At 46.1% G+C, this 21,289-nt stretch overlaps 1 protein-coding gene across 3 annotated transcripts in view; it reads left to right on the top strand.

Annotated features, from left to right (window-relative positions):
• LOC135375679 (spatacsin-like) overlaps window positions 1-21,289 on the top strand; it is a 504,414-nt gene that overhangs the window by 396,362 nt on the left and 86,763 nt on the right. For all 3 annotated transcript variants that reach the window (XM_064608337.1, XM_064608338.1, XM_064608339.1), the window contains 2 exons: window positions 9,955-10,087; window positions 13,957-14,084. In XM_064608337.1, coding sequence (XP_064464407.1) covers window positions 9,955-10,087; window positions 13,957-14,084 — 261 coding nt within the window. The remainder of the gene's footprint in view (window positions 1-9,954; window positions 10,088-13,956; window positions 14,085-21,289) is intronic.

Below are 21,289 nucleotides of genomic sequence, written 5' to 3' on the forward strand. Positions count from 1 at the left end.
AAACTCCAGAAAATGCGGCCCTGAATTCGAGTGTTTCAGTTTTGCCCTGTTTGCACGCGTATATCTCCCGAGTCTTAAAAGATACTGCAGTGAAATTTTTTAATACTTTAGTAGGCCTACAGGCCGGCAGTCCAAGTGCAAATTTTGGCGCGCAGGAGCAACGCTCCATGATATACAAAATGGCGAACATGCTCTCTCGTGCGGTTTTGTTGCAATTTCGACGCGTGATTTCTCTGACTGTAGATATTCTTCACTACCCTATTTAGTATCACTTCACTCAGCTTTTAATGCTCTTTCATCTGGTATATATATCGTGCGTGTACCCTCTACAGGTATCTGCTGAGACAGGCAAATGTCAAGGTATATTTCGAAAAAACAATGATTTTGAGCGTCCGTTTCTCGAAAAGGCCCCTTTTTATTTCATTTATATTTTGCCAGGACACGGCCCGATCTTAGACCTTTCACCTTACGTAAAAACATCCTGCTTCAAAAGACATACACTGGCGATTAGCCCGTTACAACGCGGCCCCAGTCTGCGTGCGTACTTGTCGGAGCTCGGCTGCCGGTGCCGTGGGATGGCGGGCCTCCTGTCGATGTCGTACAAGAAAGGGACAACTTTGTGTAATCAAAAGGGGTAGTTTATGTCGATATAATTACAAGACTGTGAAAAGGCAGTATTTTGCAATGACAGCGACAAATGATTTCACTAATGTTCTATGAAAACGTCAGTCTTCTGCACTCACTGTCCACAGTACACTCTTAAAAATGAACTTCACCACATAGCACGCTCCTAGCCAACCATCACCCCGAATGACACCGTTCTCGCCCTAGATTTGTTGAAAACGGGAGGAGGAGCCTATTTTGTGCCCATTATGCACGGCAGAAAATAGGCTCCTCCTCCCGTTTTCAACAAATCAGGAGCGAGAACCTTGTCATTCGGGATGATGGTTGGCTAGGAGCGTGCTATGTGGTGAAGTTCATTTCTAAGAGTGTACTAGCTATAAATGTTTTTCGGCCTAGACTTTCCGGTGTCTTGCTTTGCCACGCATGCGAACCCGGTATGCCACTTTGATGCGGTATAGGTTTAGCCATTGTTTTTTTCTTTTGCATTGTAAAAGAAGCCACGTCCTCAGCCCGTACATGGAGTAAATGGACGCGCGTTAGGTGTTTTGGCAAGCACGTTATCACATCTTGTGACTCTAAGATGACGTCTCGCTTGATTGAACGCAAGTTAGGTGTCATGGCATGGTGCTTGATTCCTGTCACACCTATCCTGTGCACCGATCCCGTCACACGCACTTTTGTCGTGGCCTGTTCCTGAACAGCCATGTCGCGCTCGCAAAAGTAGATTTGGAGAGCTGGTAGAGCCTATGCCGATTTTGAAAATGGCTCGCCGCTCCATCTGACACGTAAATCATTAGCTGCAAGAGGAACATTCTCGTCAAGGCATTCTTCAATAGCTATGGAAGCTAACAGTGACTGTGCTGAACCGTGACAGAAGTCTTCGCTCACCACACGAAAACTGTGCGTTTCCGTGCCAGCTGTTACCACACATGTGAATATGGAAATCTGTTTTCCGCAGTGGCACGCTTGTAGTTCGCTAGGCATGGCTACTGTCCAGTTTTGAGCGAAATCGAAGTGCATTAGGTGCGTCTCCCGTATGGCTCTGCTCTTAACGTATCTAATGTAACCATGACAAATGCGAGAACCCGCCCACTTCCCTAGCCCTGAGAAGAAATGTACTGCTGCAAGTTCAGCACAGCACACGCATTTCGTGGTAAAAGCCCTCTGCATAACTTGAAAATATCGTAAAATGAAGTAAAGCCAGGAACTTGCGGGGACCCTGGAAAAAAGCAATTCCTAACTCGATATTTATTTGTGCCGTATTGGTATCACCGTGTACGGAGCTTGCAAGAGTGAGGTTTTATACCTTCGCTGACAATTAAGTTTGACCTAGCCTTTGAAATACGGCTTTACGGCAACGTAGGATTTCATTATGATGCTTTGTTGGAAATCACTAACTCCCAGAAGTGAATTATTTCTTCAGCAGGACGTGAAAAGTTTGCCTACGAATAGCTCAGGTAAGGCTAAGGCCAGACAACCTTGCTCAAACAAAGGGAGCATCGACACGAGGCCCGCCATCCCGCGGTACAGGCAGCCGGGCTCCGACACGTACGCACGCAGACTAGGGCCGCGTTTTAACGGGCCAATTGCCAGTGTACGCCTTTTGAAGCAGAATTTTTTAACGTAAGATGGAAGGTCTAACATCGGGCCATGTCCTGGCAAAATATAAAGGAAATAAAAAGGGGCCTTTTCGAGAAACGGACGCTCAAAATCCTTGTTTTTTCGAAATATACCTTGACATTTGCCTGTTTCAGCAGATACCTGTAGGGGGTACACGCACGATATATATATACCAGATGAAAGAGCATCAAAAGCTGAGTGAAGTGATACCAAATAGGGTAGTGAAAAATACCTACAGTCAGAGAAATCACGCGTCGAAATTGGACCAAAACCGCATGAGAGAGCATGTTCGCCATTTTTTATATCACAGAGCGTTGCTCCTGCGCGCCAAAATTTGCGCTCGGACTGCTGGCCTGTAGGCATACTACAGCATAAAAAAAAATTGACTGCAGTATCTTTTAAGACTCGGGAGATATACGCGTGCAGACACGGCAAAACTGAAACACTCGAATTCAGGGCCGGATTTTCTGGATTTTTTTGCGTGAAAAATATTTTGTATAAATTATTCATTTTACCACTGTTGGTCATCACGTACGATGCGCTTCTAAATATAAAAAAATAATAAAAATCCAAGAGGTCGATGGGACCTCCCTGCCTGAATTGACGTGAAACAGGCCAGGCGGGGAGGAGGATCGGAGGAGAGCAATGGAGTTCAACGGGGCTCTTCCCTCAATGTGTGTGCCCGGAGGAGAATCAGACGAGGGAACGTCGCGTATTTTTAGCCCGTGAAAACAGGCGAAAGCTGTTGGCAACGCTTGCTCCGCTGCTTCCGTTGACAACGGATTTTGTCACTGTCCGCTCCCATCCACTGTCCCCCCCCCCCTCCCCCCGCGCCAAGGCTGGACGAGGCAGCGGCGGTGGCAGTGTGGGTGGGGTGGGGTGGGCGAACGTGGTGACCGCGTCCCCACGTGGCATCCGTGTCGTGTCTGTGTTTTTCCCCAATCTTAAGGTTTCACTAATGGATTAGAGCTGTGTGTTACTGCTCCAAAAACCTTCTTTGCGTCATGTTTAGTGTATGCGTACCGGGTTTTTCTTTCTTTCTTTTTATGCATGCGGTAAATATACCTTCTCAACTCCACACACAGCTGTTATGCGTAACGTACATGGACGTTTGGTGTGTGTACCGTTTACGTGTTTCATCTTTGAGCACAGGTCTTCTTTTCTAATGATTAGTGTGCTGTGTATATACGTAATGCTATCCGCTAAACTTAGCGGCGGAGCAGAGCGCTGCCGCGCAGTGCTGGCTGATTGAATATGGCGCTGGCCTGGCCTGTATACCCCAGTTGCTGAGGTTTCTTTCTAGCATATTCCTTAATATTTCAATGGTGTGCAGCGCAACGGCAGACCCTAGTATAAGTTGCAATGGGCATCGTGCAGAAACATGGGTTTCGTCTGTAATCTCGTTCATTAATTGTTAAAGTCACTGCAGTCTTTGGTGCGCATTTCTGAACAACCTGCCCGTCTCCAAGAAGCGTGACGCGACGCGGCTACACCGCGGCCTGAAAAGTGCGTTAAAAAAATGCGCCTGCATTTATTAAAGAGCTGGTTTAATGGCTTGCTCAGGCAAGCTGGTGGACAAAATCCATGGAAGAAAAAGCCCATGTTTAGGCTACACGGGGGGCCATTAACAAATCAGCAACAGCAATTTACTCAAGACAGCAGAAACAATTTTGCTGTAGAGTGTGGGCTTGTCACGAGGTCCTGCGGGGGTGCCCCGTCTGGTTAGCCAGACGATTCTCACAGGGGAATATCGGGACTAATTCCACGATATGTACTTTGGACCTGTGCGATTCACCCAAAGCACACCCTACCTCGTAAGCAAGAACACAGAAGAAAGAGGTTGGACCGCCAATGCGTACCTTGCGGCACGTGTGAACACGAGACTGTGAAATCAGAGGAGTCACAAAGACAATGTAGCTTAAACAAAACAAATATTTACCTGAGAAACAGCGAGGGTTTTAAACGAATGAACTAACCAATGCATATAGAATACCACGCATGTTACAAAATTATGTGTTCTGCATTTTCAGCAACGGTTACAACAGAGGTAAGACAGGCAACAAAGAAACAAAGTCCTACCTGGTGCCGGCTGAGGGTCCTGGAGCTCGAAAGGGTCGGGCCCTTGTTGGGTCGATGTTCTGTTGGTAGACGACACACGTACACGCAAACACTCACAAAGTCCTCGTTGACTGTTGTGTTGTAGTGTGACGATTTCTTCGCCGTCACACCCGTCGTTATCAATCATGGATACGTGTGACCACCGTTAACTACCGCCACTGACCGCCCCTGCTTTTCGAAGTCACCAATGTCCCTGATTGCGCCACCCGGAATCGAGCAAGCTAGATGTCCCGACCAAGTCTACTGAGCGACTCCCCTTGTCTCCTCTACTTAGTCCCTTAAGATGCATTCAGATACATCTGTTACTTCTCACCCCGGTGCCAGACGAGACAAGACAAAAATTCAAAACATACTATACCGCAAACATTGGTTTGGCTAGCGACAACATGCCCGGAATCCACAAATTTATTGCTGCCACTGTTTGTCTCGGACGCCTGAAAAAAAAAAACAGCCCGAGTCGAGTAACCCGGCACCTCGGATGCGTCTGTGAATGTCTTCCAGGCCGCCCTCGAGCACCATGGGTGTAATTCTCCGGTCGTTCCCACCATCCACGGTTACTCTGTTTCTTTGTTTGTTTGCTTTGGCCGCAGGGTGTGGGAAATATCTTCACACCTCAGTCATTTGTAGAAACCAAGCAAATTATTCCCCTTCACGTAAAGCGGCTGGCCGTGTTTTTTTCTAACAGGGCTACGAGGAGTGACAACCGAGAAGTGAAGGGGTCAATGCTCTCACCTCCCCTTTTCCCATCCTGCACAGTGAAACTCATGTGCTATCTAGAATAAGTTGCTTTTGCTGGTGTGAACTCACCGTATTTGTGTTTCTTGTCCTCCGTGTCGCCCAAGCTCAGGCTTTTTTCCCGTGAACTTACTGGAAGGTTACGCTGAGCAGCCTTACCGTCTTTTGTTTTCGCAACATGTTTTTGCAAGTGAGCAGAAAACGAAACTATAGTAATAGTTTGAGTTGGCTTATAACATCATAAGATAACGTCTCTGTTTCACCTATGGTCGCCTTCCCTCGTAATACATCTGAAATAACATCGCGAGAAAACGAGAAGCCCTATTTGTATGATTCCGGGTTTTCGGAGTTTATAATGTTCCGAGGATTCGGAGTTTTTCGTCTTTTATTCATCATATCTCTATTAATATTCACGACATATTCACAAAAAGAAAAAGACACACTGCATCCCCAAAACGCTCACTGTCATGCAGCGGAACTTGCTGACAACGACGTCCATGACATGATCACCTGCCGACATGAGGATCTCGGAACCCTGGTATTCCTCTACGTAATCGTTACTTAGCTTTCGCTTGCGTCCGATCATGTTATCAGTGTTGCAGCATCAAGCTGCCCTTTTATGAATGCAACTTGTACGTCACCTGTGTTTCCCTGTCTGCTTTGAGGGGAAGCACAATTCACAGAAAAAGAAAATCTCTATAGGCGCTGGGCGTCTCACAAGCAGACCTGGAAATGGCTGAAATGACCTGGAAGTGTCACTAAATAAGGTGCCCTATTCATTGACTCCAACTGCAAATTACCTCTAGGCAAGGATGAACTTCACCGCGTTACACGAATGCTTCGCGAAAGCAGCTGCACGGCAGACATGTACGGCAGACATGTACAGGATACCTCAAAAAGTATTGAAAATAAGATAGCAAATACTGCCGCGAAATTGTAATCCATATAAATACTTCAGAACTAAACTAATGAAATTTGAGTAGCAAATACTTCGGAAACTATTTAAGATACAGTTCAGATACTTTGGTAGGCGTCGTAGAAAAACACGTGAACGTGAGTGACACACGTTTCAGTTTGAAACACGTGAGTCTTCCCGGTCGAAAGCATCTTCTTCTTGGGTAAGGAAAGCTTGCATTTGACTGCAATATTATTATCGGTTTCGGAAACATATTCGAAAAACGTCCGATGGTTTGGTCAGGGGAGTAAACGCGCCTCTTTCGGTGTCTCAATTCTGCGAACTGACTACTCGTGAAGAATGACTTATTTATGTCCCTAAATACAAAAGCCCCAACCGGGCCTGCGGCAGTCATTGACCGATCTGTCATACATTACAAAGAGAAAGAGTAGAAGTTTACCATGCAGGGGTGTCCTAGAAGGCTAGAACAGAGTCAAGTCAGAACTCTGTTGCAACTGCCTGGCACACACCATAAAATCCTTGCTCTTGAATTGGGATTTTGCAGAAAGGTCAACGTAGGGTTTCGAATGGACGCGGGAATGGAGATTCCAGGAGAGGAAGCATGCCAATGAAAAAAAAAGAGAAAATGGAAAACTGACAGGCGATCCAAGAAGTAGTATTCAGTAGAAGACCACAAAATGTATTTGAAATAGACTAAAATACTTCCCCGAAAAAGTATTGAATAAGATACCAAGATACCACAAATAGTATTGAAAATACAGAATTTTAAATACAGTACTCTAAATACGTACAAGTCTGCTGCACGGTAAATTTGGTTTAACGGAGCTACCGTTCCTTGTCACAGGGCTGGGTAACCCACGATGCCATGTAATCTGCGCATCCATCCAGTCAGTCATTCATGAAGGCATGCCTTTTCTTGCTCAGTTCTCGATTCTGTAATCCCACAAACCCACAAATGATAAATGCGAATTGCTTCAAATATTACCGCCGTACGTTTCATTTTTCGTTGAGGTTTCGAATAAATCCGAAAACCCGGAACCCTACCTATTTATATGCCGTGAATGTGAGCCCCGCCGTTGACTCATCTTGTATTCCCACCCTGGTTTGTCTTTCCTGGCGGGCTTTGTCTAAGGGCACTTGGTACTCGTGCAAGAAACAGCTCTCTTATAGCGGCAGCTCGACTCGAGCTTTTGTTCCTCTACGGGGTCTAACGCACAACATGGCGTCAGAAGTGGGATCCATGGGTCTACTCTTCGTATAGCGTGGATTTCTACAACTGTGCAAACTCCAAGCCCTTAAACGTGAAGTATGGCAACGCCCGTGACGACGACGTCGTACGAGGTAGCACCTCCAGACTCGTTCTCCTTCAAACCCAACGATGGCCGGTATGGAAGCGGAGATTTTTTCGATTTCTGTCAGCTTCTGGATTGCAAGGACAGAAAGAGACCAACTTGGTGGACACGTTCGTCTATGTGATGAGACAACAAGCCGAAGACATCCTTCAAACGTTCAAGATCAAAGCCGAGGAATGAACCAACATCACAAAGGTACTGAAGAAATTCCAAGAGTATTTCGTACCTAGACCAAACGTGATTTACGACCGAGCCCTGTTCAACACTCGAGTTCAAAAGGAAGCCGAATCCGTGGAGGATTTTGTAACTGCTCCACGTCTTATGGGAAACTTGCGACAATAGCGAGTTAAAAGAGGATCTGATCCGAGACCGTCGGGCAGTAGGACTCCTCGATCGCAAGCTGTCAGAGAAGCTGCAGCTGGATCCGGACCTCAACCTCCACAAAGCGTTATTCACGGCCCGACAGCATGAAGCGGTTCGAAAGCAGCAGGCTCAGCTTCGACCGGGTCCCGAAAAAGATGGCAACATCGATCGCATTATTAAACACTCCAGGGGTAACAGGTCAACCACGAAGAGGCACAACCAAAAATATTGAGAGAGCTCCGAGAACTCCAGAAGCAAGACATGCCGTTGGAGTGGCAGGTATCCACGTCCGAGACAGCAGTGTCCTGCGAAAACTGCCATCTGCAACATATGCAAAAAGAACGGACATTTCGCACTCGTGTGCAAATCCTCCTCAAGAGTGAACGTAATTGAAGCACAGCAGGACGTTGGCTTCGCATGCATCGCTGGAGGAGATATGGCAACACAAGATGGGATATATCAGTGCTCCTAAACGGTAGGCCACATCTTTTCAAAATAGACACCGGAGCAGATGAAACCGTTATATCTTATGAAACGTTCTGTCAGCACCGTAAGGCAGGCATCACGCTTACAAAGCCCAAAAGACAGCTACACGATCCCGACGGCAAACCACTCCAAATCCAAGGAACGATCCACTGTGAGCTCGAGCTAAAGGGCAAAAAGGCAAAACAAGTGATCTACGTGGTGAAGGGACTTAGCAAATCGCTGCTTGGCAAACAAGTAATAGAAAAGTTTTGTTTGTTCCCACAAGTGAACGACGTGCCTTCAACCCCTCGTTTCGAGGGTACCGCCACAGTACACCTCTGCAATCCGCGTAAGGGCTACCCTCAGCTCTTCAAAGGACTCGTAAACCTCAAGGAGGAATATACTCTTGTTCTCGAACAAGATGCAAAACCATATGCTGTCGTTTCTACGCGTCGGGTTCCACTCTTTCTTTTCGCGCAAAACATAAAGGGAACTTCGCGTATTGCGCAGCGAACAACCACGCTATCCGTTACGTACGCATATGCGATAGCGTACGATGCGCTAAAACTCTCGCGAGAACGATCAGGATCATGAGAGAACTGATGTTCTGAGGCTTTCATCTATCTACTTTCAGAGACTTTCATCTTTCAACGATAAGGATTTTAATTTCGTGTGTGCGGATGGTTCATGTGCATGTCACGTTTTACAAAGAGAGAGAGACGGAGAGAGAGAGAAAAGTGTCTATCGGCAGCGCTTATCGATATTAAAGAGCATATAAAGAGTTCATTAAGAGTCCACATCAATGAGTCCATGGACGAGGTAAAAATGTGAAACGAGAACCCAATACACGATTAAAACGGAATAAAATACTCCGGGGCAACAAATGTCGACTCCGTTTGGCTCACAAAAAGAAAATAGAATAATAATAATAATAATAAATAAAAGAAAGAAAATCGAAGACGAGAGATTTAGAGAAGCTGGACGCAACAAGTGTTTTCGGGACGACGGAATTGTTATTGGAGTGCGGGGGTAGCACCAAGTTCAGAGAATGCGCGCATTGCACTTTCCGTGTACAATTGTTGTCTTGAAAAACGCTGAAGGCTATGGAAAAGTTTTCCAAGTGTCTGCTTCTGGTAATTTTGCTTTGGTATATATTAGAATTTTTGTTCCACCAGAAGAGAAAAACCAGCGCCATTTAAGTAGTTGTCAAATTATTCAGTGAGGTGAAGCTTTCGTGTTTTTTTCCTTGGTGTATTTTGTGTTTTCTCAGTGGAAAAATTTAACGAACTATTGTTAACGCTGCACAGGCTAAATTTAGCGACGTGCAACCCCTCGCAGTTTCCAGTTGGTTTCTATAGACGCAATCAACTGAACGACGGATAGGAGATTCCCTGGAACAGGTGCCAGATAATGCTCGCTGACGAATAGCCCTGCCTCTTCAAGTTGCCAAATTTGGGAAACCATGGTCACGGCGATTGTGAGAATGGGAGCGCGTAACATGCCTTGGGACGGGAGTGGGGAAGTGGTGGTTGCTCCATGAACGAATCTCGTTTGTCCGCCAATTCTGCTCATGAATTTCAACAATTATAACTTGATAGCATCTTGAATGTAACGAGCTACGTTTGTGAGCAGGTAGTACCCTACTCAAATACTTCTCAATGTTCAGTGTTTAATGCTCTACTCAGATACGTTTTGCCTGGTGCTCAGTTGTACAATCCTGGCGTGCATTCTGTGAATAACTGCTTCCTTGTTTTTTCCAAGACATGCATCCGGCTCGCACAAGGGGACATGCAACCACGAGACATTGATCCTGAACTGCTTCAACATGCCAAGCAGGTGAAGGCCTGTGCACCCTTCAGGAGGCAGTCAACGGTTACCATTGTAAACCCAGCAGGTAAGGTAATCGCTTGAGCCTTATTATTATTATTATTTTTTTTCGCTACTCAATTGATCTCGGACAGTTGTTGGGGGCGAGTAACCGCATTATGGCGCAGGTCGTCGTGGTTCCTGGGGAGCTTTAGTGCTCCTAACGAAACGTGGCCCTACCACTATGAACCCTACAAAGTGAAAACGACTTATGAATCGAGAGGCATGTCGGTGGCATCCCGCTCAGCAAGTTTAGTTTGCAGCTACGAAATATTATCCAATAAGTCCCCAACCAATAGGAACATCAGGCATAACGTCACCTAGCGGCGATAACGGCTTCTGTTTGGTCACTTGTAATTCTGTTTCGATTTAGAACGTCAGGTACGACTTACTTGTGTGTGCACGAAGCAAACAATTCACTTATATTTCACATTTGACTTTCGGTGCTTGAAGGTAGAGCGGTAGGATGTCCAAGTAGGATGTCCAAGCGGATTCGGATTTGCCTTGCCAAGTATATCATACTGTTTCATCCCGATACCCAAAACCAGCGTGAGAAAGTAACATGATGGCGAATAGCAGCAAGAAGACAAGGACACGGTAGAAGTAGACAGGACAACTGCAGACTCTCAACTGAAGTTCAAAGAACACAGCATCTTAAACGCTAACATCAAGGTCACTGACTATCACTGACTATTTTATTTTTTTGATGGCACAGCTGTTCTGGCCCACTGGACGATGGCATCGGTACGCCATCTTTTCGGTGTTTCGGAAGACGAAAGCTGCTACCAAACAGGCCCAATAGATTCCGAATGAGTAAAAGTCCCACTTGCTTCACACGATAGCCTCCTCCGACTCAGCCGGATGTAACGCAATGTAATTTATTTTCGACTGCAGGTGTCGGGGATGCATAATTCCAGCCGAAACCAGCAAGAGGTGTAGCTCGACCTTCTTAGATTTCGCTGAAAAAAATTGTGTGCATTCCCTTAGGGTGTGTATGTAGGATATATTTTTTTTTCCACAGGATTTTGTGTTCTTTAGTATTGGGGGCGCCCCAAACATGAAAGAGTTCGAAAGAGTGTTGTCTGTCCCGCGCGTCCTTCTGACACATGCATGCGTCATTTCTGGGCATTCTTTGCCTCGTGTTAGAGGGGAAGGGTGGACCTAGCTTCCCGAAGCGCATATGGAACAAGAACAAATCTGGTGACGTGGTATGACCTCAAGAACGGAGCGCGTTTTGGACCAAGTTTACGATTAATTTTTGGCAAGTTACCATTCTTGCAGGAGCTCCAGATTATTTATGCTAATAAACTACTGTATGAAGGTTAGCTTCACGTAAAACTATCATGCTGACCTGCATTCATTGCTTAACTAAACGTTCGAGAATATCGAACATTCGTAAAAAGATGAAACTTTTCGGATAGTATTATCGCATACCTGTGGTCGTTTATGCAGTGAAATAAATTGTGCCATTTCTAGAACAGATCCGCTCCTGTAACATGTTGAAAATCTACAGGTGTTTTTTTGTTTAAACGAGAAAAAAATTCACACTCCACACTCCGCTGAAGCTCATTCGTTAGTTGAAGTCGTCTAGAAAGTAAAAAGTGATGCCTTTGTGACCTTCTCCTGTGAAAAGGCACCCTCTTCTTTTTGATTCTGAGAGTCTACAAATGTATTTGTACTTACGCAAAAAAAAAAAAAAAAAAAGGAAGCAAACAAAAACATGTGCCTTTGTGGAAGGCTCCCTGTCCCATAACATTGGAGAACTTTGGAAGATTGGAACTTCGAGAACAGTAGAAGGCGAACTTCCTTGAACGAGTGATAATGGTACATTGCATTGCAGACGCTATGTGAATGCGCTGACGATTTTTTCTCGTTTATTTGTTGTTTGTTTGTTTTGTTTATTTGTTGTTTGTTTGTTTTTTGTTGTTTTTTCTCTCATGTTATGGGAGTATGTGTCCTCCACAAAGGCGCATTTTTTTTTTACTTCCTAGACGACCTCTACTATCCAATAAGATGCAGCTGACTATGGTGACGATTGTTTTTGGGGTAAGAACAAATACATTCGTAGATTCTTAAAATAGAAAAGGAGAGGGTACCTTTTCGCAGGAGAGGGTTGCAAAGATATCACTTTTTATTTCGTAGACGACCTCATCAAACGAATGAGCTGCAGCAGAGTATGGTGACAAACAAAAATCTCGTTCAATGAAAAAGACGCCTTTAGATTTTCAATATGTTATAGGAGATGATCTGTTCTACAGACGGCACAATTTATTTGACTTCATAGACGACATGAGGTATGTGAAAACACTACCCGAAAAGTGTCATTTTTTACGGATGGTCGATATTCTCGAACGCTTACTTAGACAATTAATACAGGTAAAATTTGCTATTCTTCCGTGAAGGTAATCTCCATACAGTAGTTTATGAGCACGAATAATGCGGGGCTCCTGCGAGAATGCCAACTTGCCGAAAATTGATCGTAAAGGTAGCCCAAAACGCGGTTCGTGAGCTGTCATCACGTCACCAGATTTGTTCTCGTTCCGTTTGCTCTTCGAGAAGCTAGATCCACACTTCTCCTCTAAAGGCCGGCCCGCATGGTGCGTGTTTCTGTGAATATCGCGCTGCGTGAACTCCTTATGGCCACGCACCGTGAAAAAATATGCCTGTCAAACCGCATGGGGCGCAAATCCCGCTGCTGCGTACACAGCGGGTTTGACGTATGTGCTTTACGAAGTGTTGGCAACATTCTCGTCTCCTTCCTGTTCTGTCCTGAAATGTTTGTTTTTGTGTGCGTTCCTTTGTAATTGATTTGCATTTCATAAAATGAACCATCACGAGGGAAAGGCGTTGTACTTGGAGACGTCCTTCTGCAGCTTTTTCGTAACAGCTGCCATTCCTGAAAAGGAAGTACGATGCTGCACCGGAACCAGAAGTGACTTGCTACGCCGTGATTCGTTGCTATGGACGCCCGTGAACTGACTGCTGCGTGAAATATCAAACCTGCTTTGATACAGTGAATCACGCGCTACGAACGGCTGCGATGTACAAGCTTTCGCGCTTGCGTGAAAACTCAGCTTTTACGCAAGAAAAACGCACCATGCGGGCTAGCCTTAATACCAGGAAAAGAAAGCGCAGAAATGGCAGAGACCGGACACTCGCTAAAAAGAGTTTTCGGAAACCGACGAGGAACAACCGTCGCGATACATGTGGCGCCATCTCTCGCTAAGGATAGAAGGAGAACATTCTTCCGATGCACTGTAAATAAGCGTACTTTGATTCGTATATTCGACCGATAAGATATTGTACAATCTACGAAGTGGAACGTTTGAACAGTTCTAAGTCACCACAGCATCCCCACATGGAGCGGCATCCGAAATGGCGGCAGTGGTCTTTTTCGATATTTTCTACGGCGAGTTTCTGACCTTCAGTCTGGCCAACGATGAACAAGAAATATCAACACATCGCGATGTTTCCGAGGAACGAAACTTTGTGAGGAAACATTATACCTTCCAAGGAATACTTGGCTGCTGCCAAGTAAATGGAATCCTTCGCGGCGCTGGCGGCCATGTTTCGGCATCGTTGAGGAGTCCCCGAAAGGGAACGATCGGAAGCGAACCGATCGTGACCTCGAAGCGGCCACGGAGATCGCCGCGCGGGAAGGATAATCCCCACGAGGTAAAGCGCATGGCCGTCGCTCCCTTCTCTCCCAACTGATCGTACCGGGTGTGCTCAACCGGTTCCGAAAACTATCTAATAGCACTAAAGTTCCAAGCTGTTTTTTTTTTTTTTTTTTTTGCGGTGGTTCACGTCTTGTGTGCCCTGCTTACGAGTACTGGACTGGACTAGTGCTTCGACACTATTTAACTTCACATTTGACTTTTCATAACCTGCACACAGAACTGAAAAAGCCTCACGTGAAGAACACTACCAGCGATATCTTGGAATGTATCATCGAAATGTGTGATGCGTCCGGCCATGCTCTTTCTCTGTGCAACCGCGTCCTGGTAGCCCTCAAAGCAGCTATTGTAAGTATAACTGTTGTGTGACAAATGTTCATCATGCTTGTAATTTATCTCGTGTTCCTCCTCTCGGCTGCATTTCTTCGGATTGCATTATTGAATATTTTTGTAACCAGCACTTGGAAACACTATCTGACATATTTCCACGCAGAACCGCCACCTGGCGTTCATCGATCCCAAAACGACGTCTCCACAACAACATCACAACTAAAACCATAAAAGTTAGTTGGCGGCAGGGGTTTAAAATAGCTGGAGGAAACAGAATGTAGTTACTAATGCATGTGTGAGAAGCGATGAAACGACCTGTCAGAGTCGAAAAAGAAGCTCGCCCTTTAACGCCGGCGTAGTAATCGACGCTAATGGAACATAACAACAAACAAATTTGTGCCTTTTCACCTGCCATCGTGTTTTTCTTTCTTTTTTTCTCTCTTTTTAATGCGTTTAGATATGCATATCTCTTCATATATCAAGCTAGATAATGATTGACATCGGCAGGGGGATTGTGGGTCGCCGCCCGCACCTGCCTGCGAGCCGAGTTCGGACTACCCGCAGCTTTCGACCACGGGCCGGGCCTGGGATGTACCTCACAAGCCTTTATTACGATTCTCTGTGCTACACCCGGTAACAGTAAACGAATGAATCTCTACCGCTCTCTACGACACCTACCCTTTGCTAATCACCAAAGGAGCCCCGATAATCCACTCTGGTGCGGATGATATTCTACAACCTGGAGGAAAGCCAGTTCTCAGTGTGTTTACAGAATGTCTTGTGAAGATCAGAAACAGCGAATGGGCGAAAGTACCATGTTCTTCGAGTATTTCGAAGCAGGCTCTATCCACCGTCTGCAGACATGGTGGACTTAGTTCAGAAGCGAATCTTTAGAGTGCAGTGTATGTCTGTGCCAGAAATGTGTAATCGCGTGTAATAAATGGGAGGGTATGTGAGATCTGGAAGGTACGATCTTCTGGCAGTCCACAGTTTAAGCTGTAACGGACTTGGGTAATTCCAGTCGGCGTAACGCGCGAGCCTGGTCTTTCTCTGGCGGGCCGGGCTTGGGTGTTTTTCTAAGTCTGTCGGTCGGGCCGGACTAAGGATGCTGGCAGGACCGAAAAATCACGGCCCGTGTCAATCTCTATGCTATGGTCACCCTTTCATTAGCACTGAAATTTCCTCAGGCGCGTAACCTTCCGTTCTTAAATGGACGAATATGTGTGTGGCGGCGACCTTGCCAACGAGCGGATGCATACCCACTGGGCTGCCGCTGGTCTTGGAAATTCATTAGTATGAAAAGTGCACATAACTGAGAGCTCATGCTTTGTGTGTGTGTTATCAGAAAGACGACTCTACGTGGTGGTATATAAATATGACCACTTTGCGACCCTTTAAGTTTCTGGATTAGCCAGGAAAGAGAGTGACACCTTTTTCGCTCTCCATTTTCTCCTCAAGTTGATGTTGCTGCTTTAGCCTTCCGATTCTGACGGGGCGACTTTATTCGTATTTTCGCAGCCGTTTCTATTCGCTGTTTCCGATACGAGCCTATCAAGGCCGTTTCCCTCACTGTGTCCGCTAAGAAAACGGATCTCACGAAGCCGCGAGTGGACACGCCATTGAGCTTTGCGGTTCTTGCTTATACGCAGTGATCGGCACTAACTGCTCTCCAAGTAGTGAAACTACAAGTCCAGGATGTCGAACCGAAGCCGAGGCGTTATTTTTTGCCGGAACAGACTCTGAACCCGAACCGGAATTTTCATGACACTCTTGAACCCGAACAGGAGCAGAACTGAAAAAAAAAATAATAGCGGTAACCGGTTCGCAACGAAACGGTTCGGACATAAAAGAAGTCAGCATAAGAGTTCAAGTGCCTCTGCCCGCCATAGAAACCTTAAGGAGAGAGGCGAGAAGGAAAGGCGGGGAGGAGGGTTGGAAGAGAGCAAATGATTTGAACGGGGCTCTTCCCTCTCTCAATTCATGCGCCCGGAGGCAGCCATATTGAATCAGCCGAGGGAACGTCGCGTATTTTTAGCCCGTGAAAACAGGCTCAATTCCGAAAACTGTTGACTACGCTTGCTCCGCCGCTTCCGTTGGCTACGGATTTTGTCATTGTCCGCTCCTACCCAGGGTCGAGGCAGCGGCGGTGACAGTGTGGGGTGGTGTACATGGACGCTTGCTGTGTGTACCGTTTATGCGTTACATCTTTGAGCACAGGCCTTGTTTTCTAAATAGTGTGCTGTGTATATACGTTATGTTATCCACTTAGCTTAGCGGCGGAGCAGAGCGCTGCTGGGGCGGCGGTTTGTGATTCAATATGCCGCTCCCCTCGCCCGTACGTCCCAGTTTCGGAGGTTTCCTTTTAGCCTACTCCTTAAGATTTCTATGATCCCCGCTCTTCAGACACGACGCGCCACGCGGACGCTTGTCAAAACGCTGGGTTTCCAAGCAAACGTCGCTGCCATCGTCTGCTCGCAACTGCTGTATTTTCTGAAAGGTGAGTGGCCTGCCATCGTCCACCGAATGAAGGAGGAATGGAGTAGGTCAGTTGTGTAGCTCTATAGGAAGAATATGTGAATAAGCAAGCGCCCAAGATGTCCTTTTACACGTGAGCAGTAAAAATTAAACAAGTCAGAAACATGAGAAGTGGAGGAGCATACGAAGAACGGTGTATGTATGATTGTTGGCGGTTTGAAAAATAAATGCAGTCCTGCTTACTGGTAGTGCAATTGCGTCGTTATATATTGCCTTTGTGTTATGGATTAATTGGTACACTGCTGTTAGCTCGGACAGAGCAAGGATGGCAGACTTATTGTCGACATGCTCCAGTACGGTTTCAGATCGATTCACACTCCGAATGCAGTGTGCCGGCTCAGTACCGTCGTCTATGTAAAGTGTTGTCCATCTTATTTCGCTTTCTTAAGTGTATCTTGCTGGCGCTGGTTCCATTTTTGGCGCGGCCGAACCGGAACTGAACCGGAACGAAATCCAAGCAACGCGCACCGAACCCGTATGTTTTTGCGGTTCGACACCATGACTACAACTACTAATCATTTCTTTAAAAGTAATTGAAACAACTAACCCGCTACTATTTAGAGGCAGTAGTTAATCTACACCTGTAACTACGGCAAAGTAGTTTAACTACTTTCGCAACTATATTTCCACACAGTGTATAAGCTAATAGAGTTGCACTGCATTTATGTCAGGCTGAATGTCCTGCTGACGATATCCTTCAACTGTGTCATCCCCAGATAGAGTTACCTCGGCCGTATCCTCTGTTTTGGTAGAAGGAATTAACATTAATAATCATCACATACTGTATTGCCTGTCCTAATTTAAGCACATTTATAATAGATATTCGACTTAGGCACGTACCCTTCCTCAAATGTTTTACTAGATAGGTACTCATGATAGAGGTTCCAAAAATGTGATAAATTCGCGGCTGAACTTTATTTGACAACGTCCTTTACCGTATGGTTTCTGTGGAGTACCTATTGAGACGTACGAGAGCGATCAGTAGAAACTAGTAATGAACGAGTTTTAGTATATGAAAAGTGCTCTAGAAAAAGTGCACAACCAAGCTCACGAATGTGATGAGCCATATTTCCAAACAACAATAACAATAAATGAAATCATGATACTCAAACAAACATATCTATATTTTTCTTTTTTTACGCCAACCAATCAACCACGGTGATACTATGTTTCCGGAGCTGCCACTATGAGCACCTTCCTATAGAGCCCCACTCTGTTTATGCACTTATTATAACTGGCCAGAGCAGTCCATCACTGAGTGCATGCAGATGTGGAACCCTTGCACAGTTGCAATTTCTATTGTATATAGAAATATACAGGTGTTTCATTTAAGCTTAACGCCACCTTTCAAAAAAAGGCGCATCGCACTTGAACGAGACCGTCTGCATAATGTTACCTGCCTTGCAAAATATTCGGCATATTTTTGTTTCCTAATTAATTAATTAATTAAAATTAATGATTTAGCTTTTTAATTATCACGATTAGATAAAAGAGTTCAATAGTGAAGTTGTGGACGCTGACATGAGGTGACGAATGCGAATGGGTAGAATTATCCTCCTGTTACACGTTATTTTTTTCCCGTGTCCAATAAATGTGCGCGGACTTCCAAAAATACCACGTGACCTTTCTCCGTGACTCGTAAAGGTACGTCTGATCGAAGTGGTCTCTGGCGCCCACTTCACGAACGAACAAGCCAAGAAACAACGGTTGTCATGCTACCAGACGTCAAAGCTGTCTGTAAAGCAGGAAAAGGCGTCTGGCCATATCTGTTGAGCGATAAGAAGGGCATGAAGTTCGGACCAGGTTGTCGAACCGCAAAAAATACGTGTTCGGTTCGGGTTCGCGTTGCTTGGATTTCGTTCCGGTTCAGTTCCGGTTGGGCCGCGCGAAAAATCAAACCGATTCGCAAACTGGTTCAACGTTTCCGTTTTATATCTCACATAAAACCGCTTTTATCAGGAAATGCGTGGCTAATAGCTTACTGCTGTTGTCTGCATTGACGTTTTTAGTGACCAGGTACTCCCTTTAGCGGGAGAAACGAGAAATGGATGAGCATTTACAATATATAGCGTCCACGCTGATGAAGCGGTGTAGTCCTCCTACTCTCTGTTCCCAAAATCGATTTTTTTCACGCGCACACCGCCAGCAAGATACACTTAAAGGGAGACTTCGGAAGAAAATCGGTTCAAGGCTTCTGCTACTTTTACGATTATGGACATGTTTCAAATGCAGTTGTGGAATATCTAGGCTGAAAACGACGCAGACGTCACAAAAATGATTTTTGAAAGGTGACGAGCGGCGGCTCTGATCCGCCGCTGGAAGAACGTGTTGCAAGCAACACTGAGCGCCCGTCCTGCATCATTGGGTGTGCGTCTGTTTGATCTGTGCTTGTGTGCATTCAACGCTTTCTATTTTCTCGTTTTTTGCGCAACAGTAAGTGATAAGAGAGGTAGTGCGAGGTGTTTCATCAAAACTTCCTGCAACAAGTCGATTTCTACATTCGGCATTGCTTATTTTCGCTTCCCGAGAGATGAAAATCGAGTCGCCGTCAGTGGGAGGCAGCGCTCCGAAAGACTGGAATGAGTGGAATGATTCAACACAGAGCTAGTGGCGGATCCAAGGGGGGGGGGGGGGGCGCCCCTGCACAGAGCAGAATATGTTCCGACCATTTCGAATCTAAAATGTCAGACATCAAAGCACGTCTGATGCACCAGTTATTTGTCTTCCAAAAATGAAAAGTCTTGCACAGCCACGCTGTTCCTACGCTCTTCTCGGGTTCTCCCATACTAACTCAACTGGGCGCGTACACAAAAAGAAGACTCAAAGAGGTACGAATATACAAGGTGGTGCTGATATTACCTCCTTTGATAATCGGCACAAGTCTGATAGAACTAAAAATATATACGAAAGGAAAGTTAGGTAGCAAGCGAGCTGGTGGTGACGATCCATGACTTGAAAACCCGAGACGTGGTAGGGACGTCTGTTATCGTCCCTACCTCGTCTCGGGTTTTCAAGTCATGGAAATATATATAGATTGTCGATGAGGCTCTGAAGGAAGACTCGTCATACGCGGCGAACACCCGTGTAACACGGATGTTCATGTCCGCGTCCAACGGTGGCTCCGAAGAAACTTCCTCGTAGTGGCCTGGACCCATGACGCAACACTGCTCCTAAACCTCTATGACCGGCCGCGACACACGTGTACTGCTTGCGACATACTTGTTTGATATCTCTAGCCCCCGTAAAAGCGAGTTACCGAACCAAGTTGCTGTGCTACCGTCGCCTTCGCCTCACTTCCGTTCCCCTGGTGGCGGCGGGCCTGCGCAGCGCCACCAGACGGGAGAGATGGCGATCCGATAACCGCGCATCGTCTGCTAGCTCCAAATGCGTCGACGGGGCAGCGCTTTCCTCGGAATGCGGCGTGCGAATGCATGGACCAATGAATGGACCTCAAGAATAACACATTGGAAACAATCGAGAAAATGTTGATAAGCTTAGCAACACTTTCTCGATTGCTCCTAAGGTGTTGTTGCGCCCTCTACGCTTCCCTGCCCAGGCGAATGAGCGCAGTGATTGAGAGTGGAGGGGCACCAACGCGTTACTGGGGTCCCGTGTTTCACAGCGTTTCTTTTCCTCATTTTGCATAAGTTTATTATTTCTTTTTTTATCCTAGCCAGCAAGCGAGGCTTGCTTGCTTCGCATAACACCAGTAAATAAAATGAGATAATCCCTCGCTTGTGCCAGTTTCACGGAGCAGCCGTGGTCCCCTGCATTACTGTGACACCTTTCACAAAAAGTCCTGACGACCGCAGGAACTGCTCAAATGTGGCCTAATCCCGGTGTACTTACGTTTCAAAAACAGTAAACAGGAACAAAAGGAAACAGGTTACAATTCCCATTCCACTCCGCATTCCGAGGAAAGCGCGGCCCCGTCGATGCATTTGGACCTAGCAGACGACGCGCGGTTAACGGATCGCCATTTCTCCCGTCTGGTGGCACTGCGCAGCCCCGCCGCCACCAGGGGAAAGGAAGTGAGGCGAAGGCGACGGTAGCCCAGCAACTTGGTTCGGTAACCCGCTCTTACAGGGGTTGGAGATATCAAACAAGTATGTCGCAAGCAGTACTTCTGCTGCTTCTATACACGACCTGCACCCCTCCATAATAGATTACGTAACTCCACCGCGCAAAACATGCTGGTGGGCACTATCAGCTTTATCAGCCTGCCAGCCGACGCGTTTTTCCGGCTTCTTGCCAACCACAGCAAAATATAACCTCGAACTGGTTTTCTCGGGACACCACATGTTTGTGGACAGAAAGTCGTCTGTATACCCGGTGACGTCATGCGTCCGCTTCGTGCGGGCGCTCTTTGAAAGAAAACTTTTAGCCGCCTCCTCCCCCGACTGTGTTTCGGTTTAGATTAGCTGAATACATCGCGTGAGAGGGGAAAGCGTGTGTCGTGCAGCAATTTTTTCAAAGATCGTTCCGAATAAGTCTCCCTGTAAGAGATAATTTGCCGTTTCCCTTAGGTTCCTCTCTTTCATTAAAAAAAAAAAGGAGAGAAAAAGAAAACAGGTCGGTACCGTCATTCGTGTCGAGCTTTCCTTAAGCAAATATAAGACGTGAAATTCTGACATCTTAAAAGCAGTTCGAGAAATGGTGCTCAGATCACTTGTCCGTGAAGTGGGTGT

This window comes from Ornithodoros turicata, unplaced genomic scaffold, assembly GCF_037126465.1.
Source record: "Ornithodoros turicata isolate Travis unplaced genomic scaffold, ASM3712646v1 ctg00000915.1, whole genome shotgun sequence".
Taxonomy (NCBI): Eukaryota; Metazoa; Arthropoda; class Arachnida; order Ixodida; family Argasidae; genus Ornithodoros; species Ornithodoros turicata.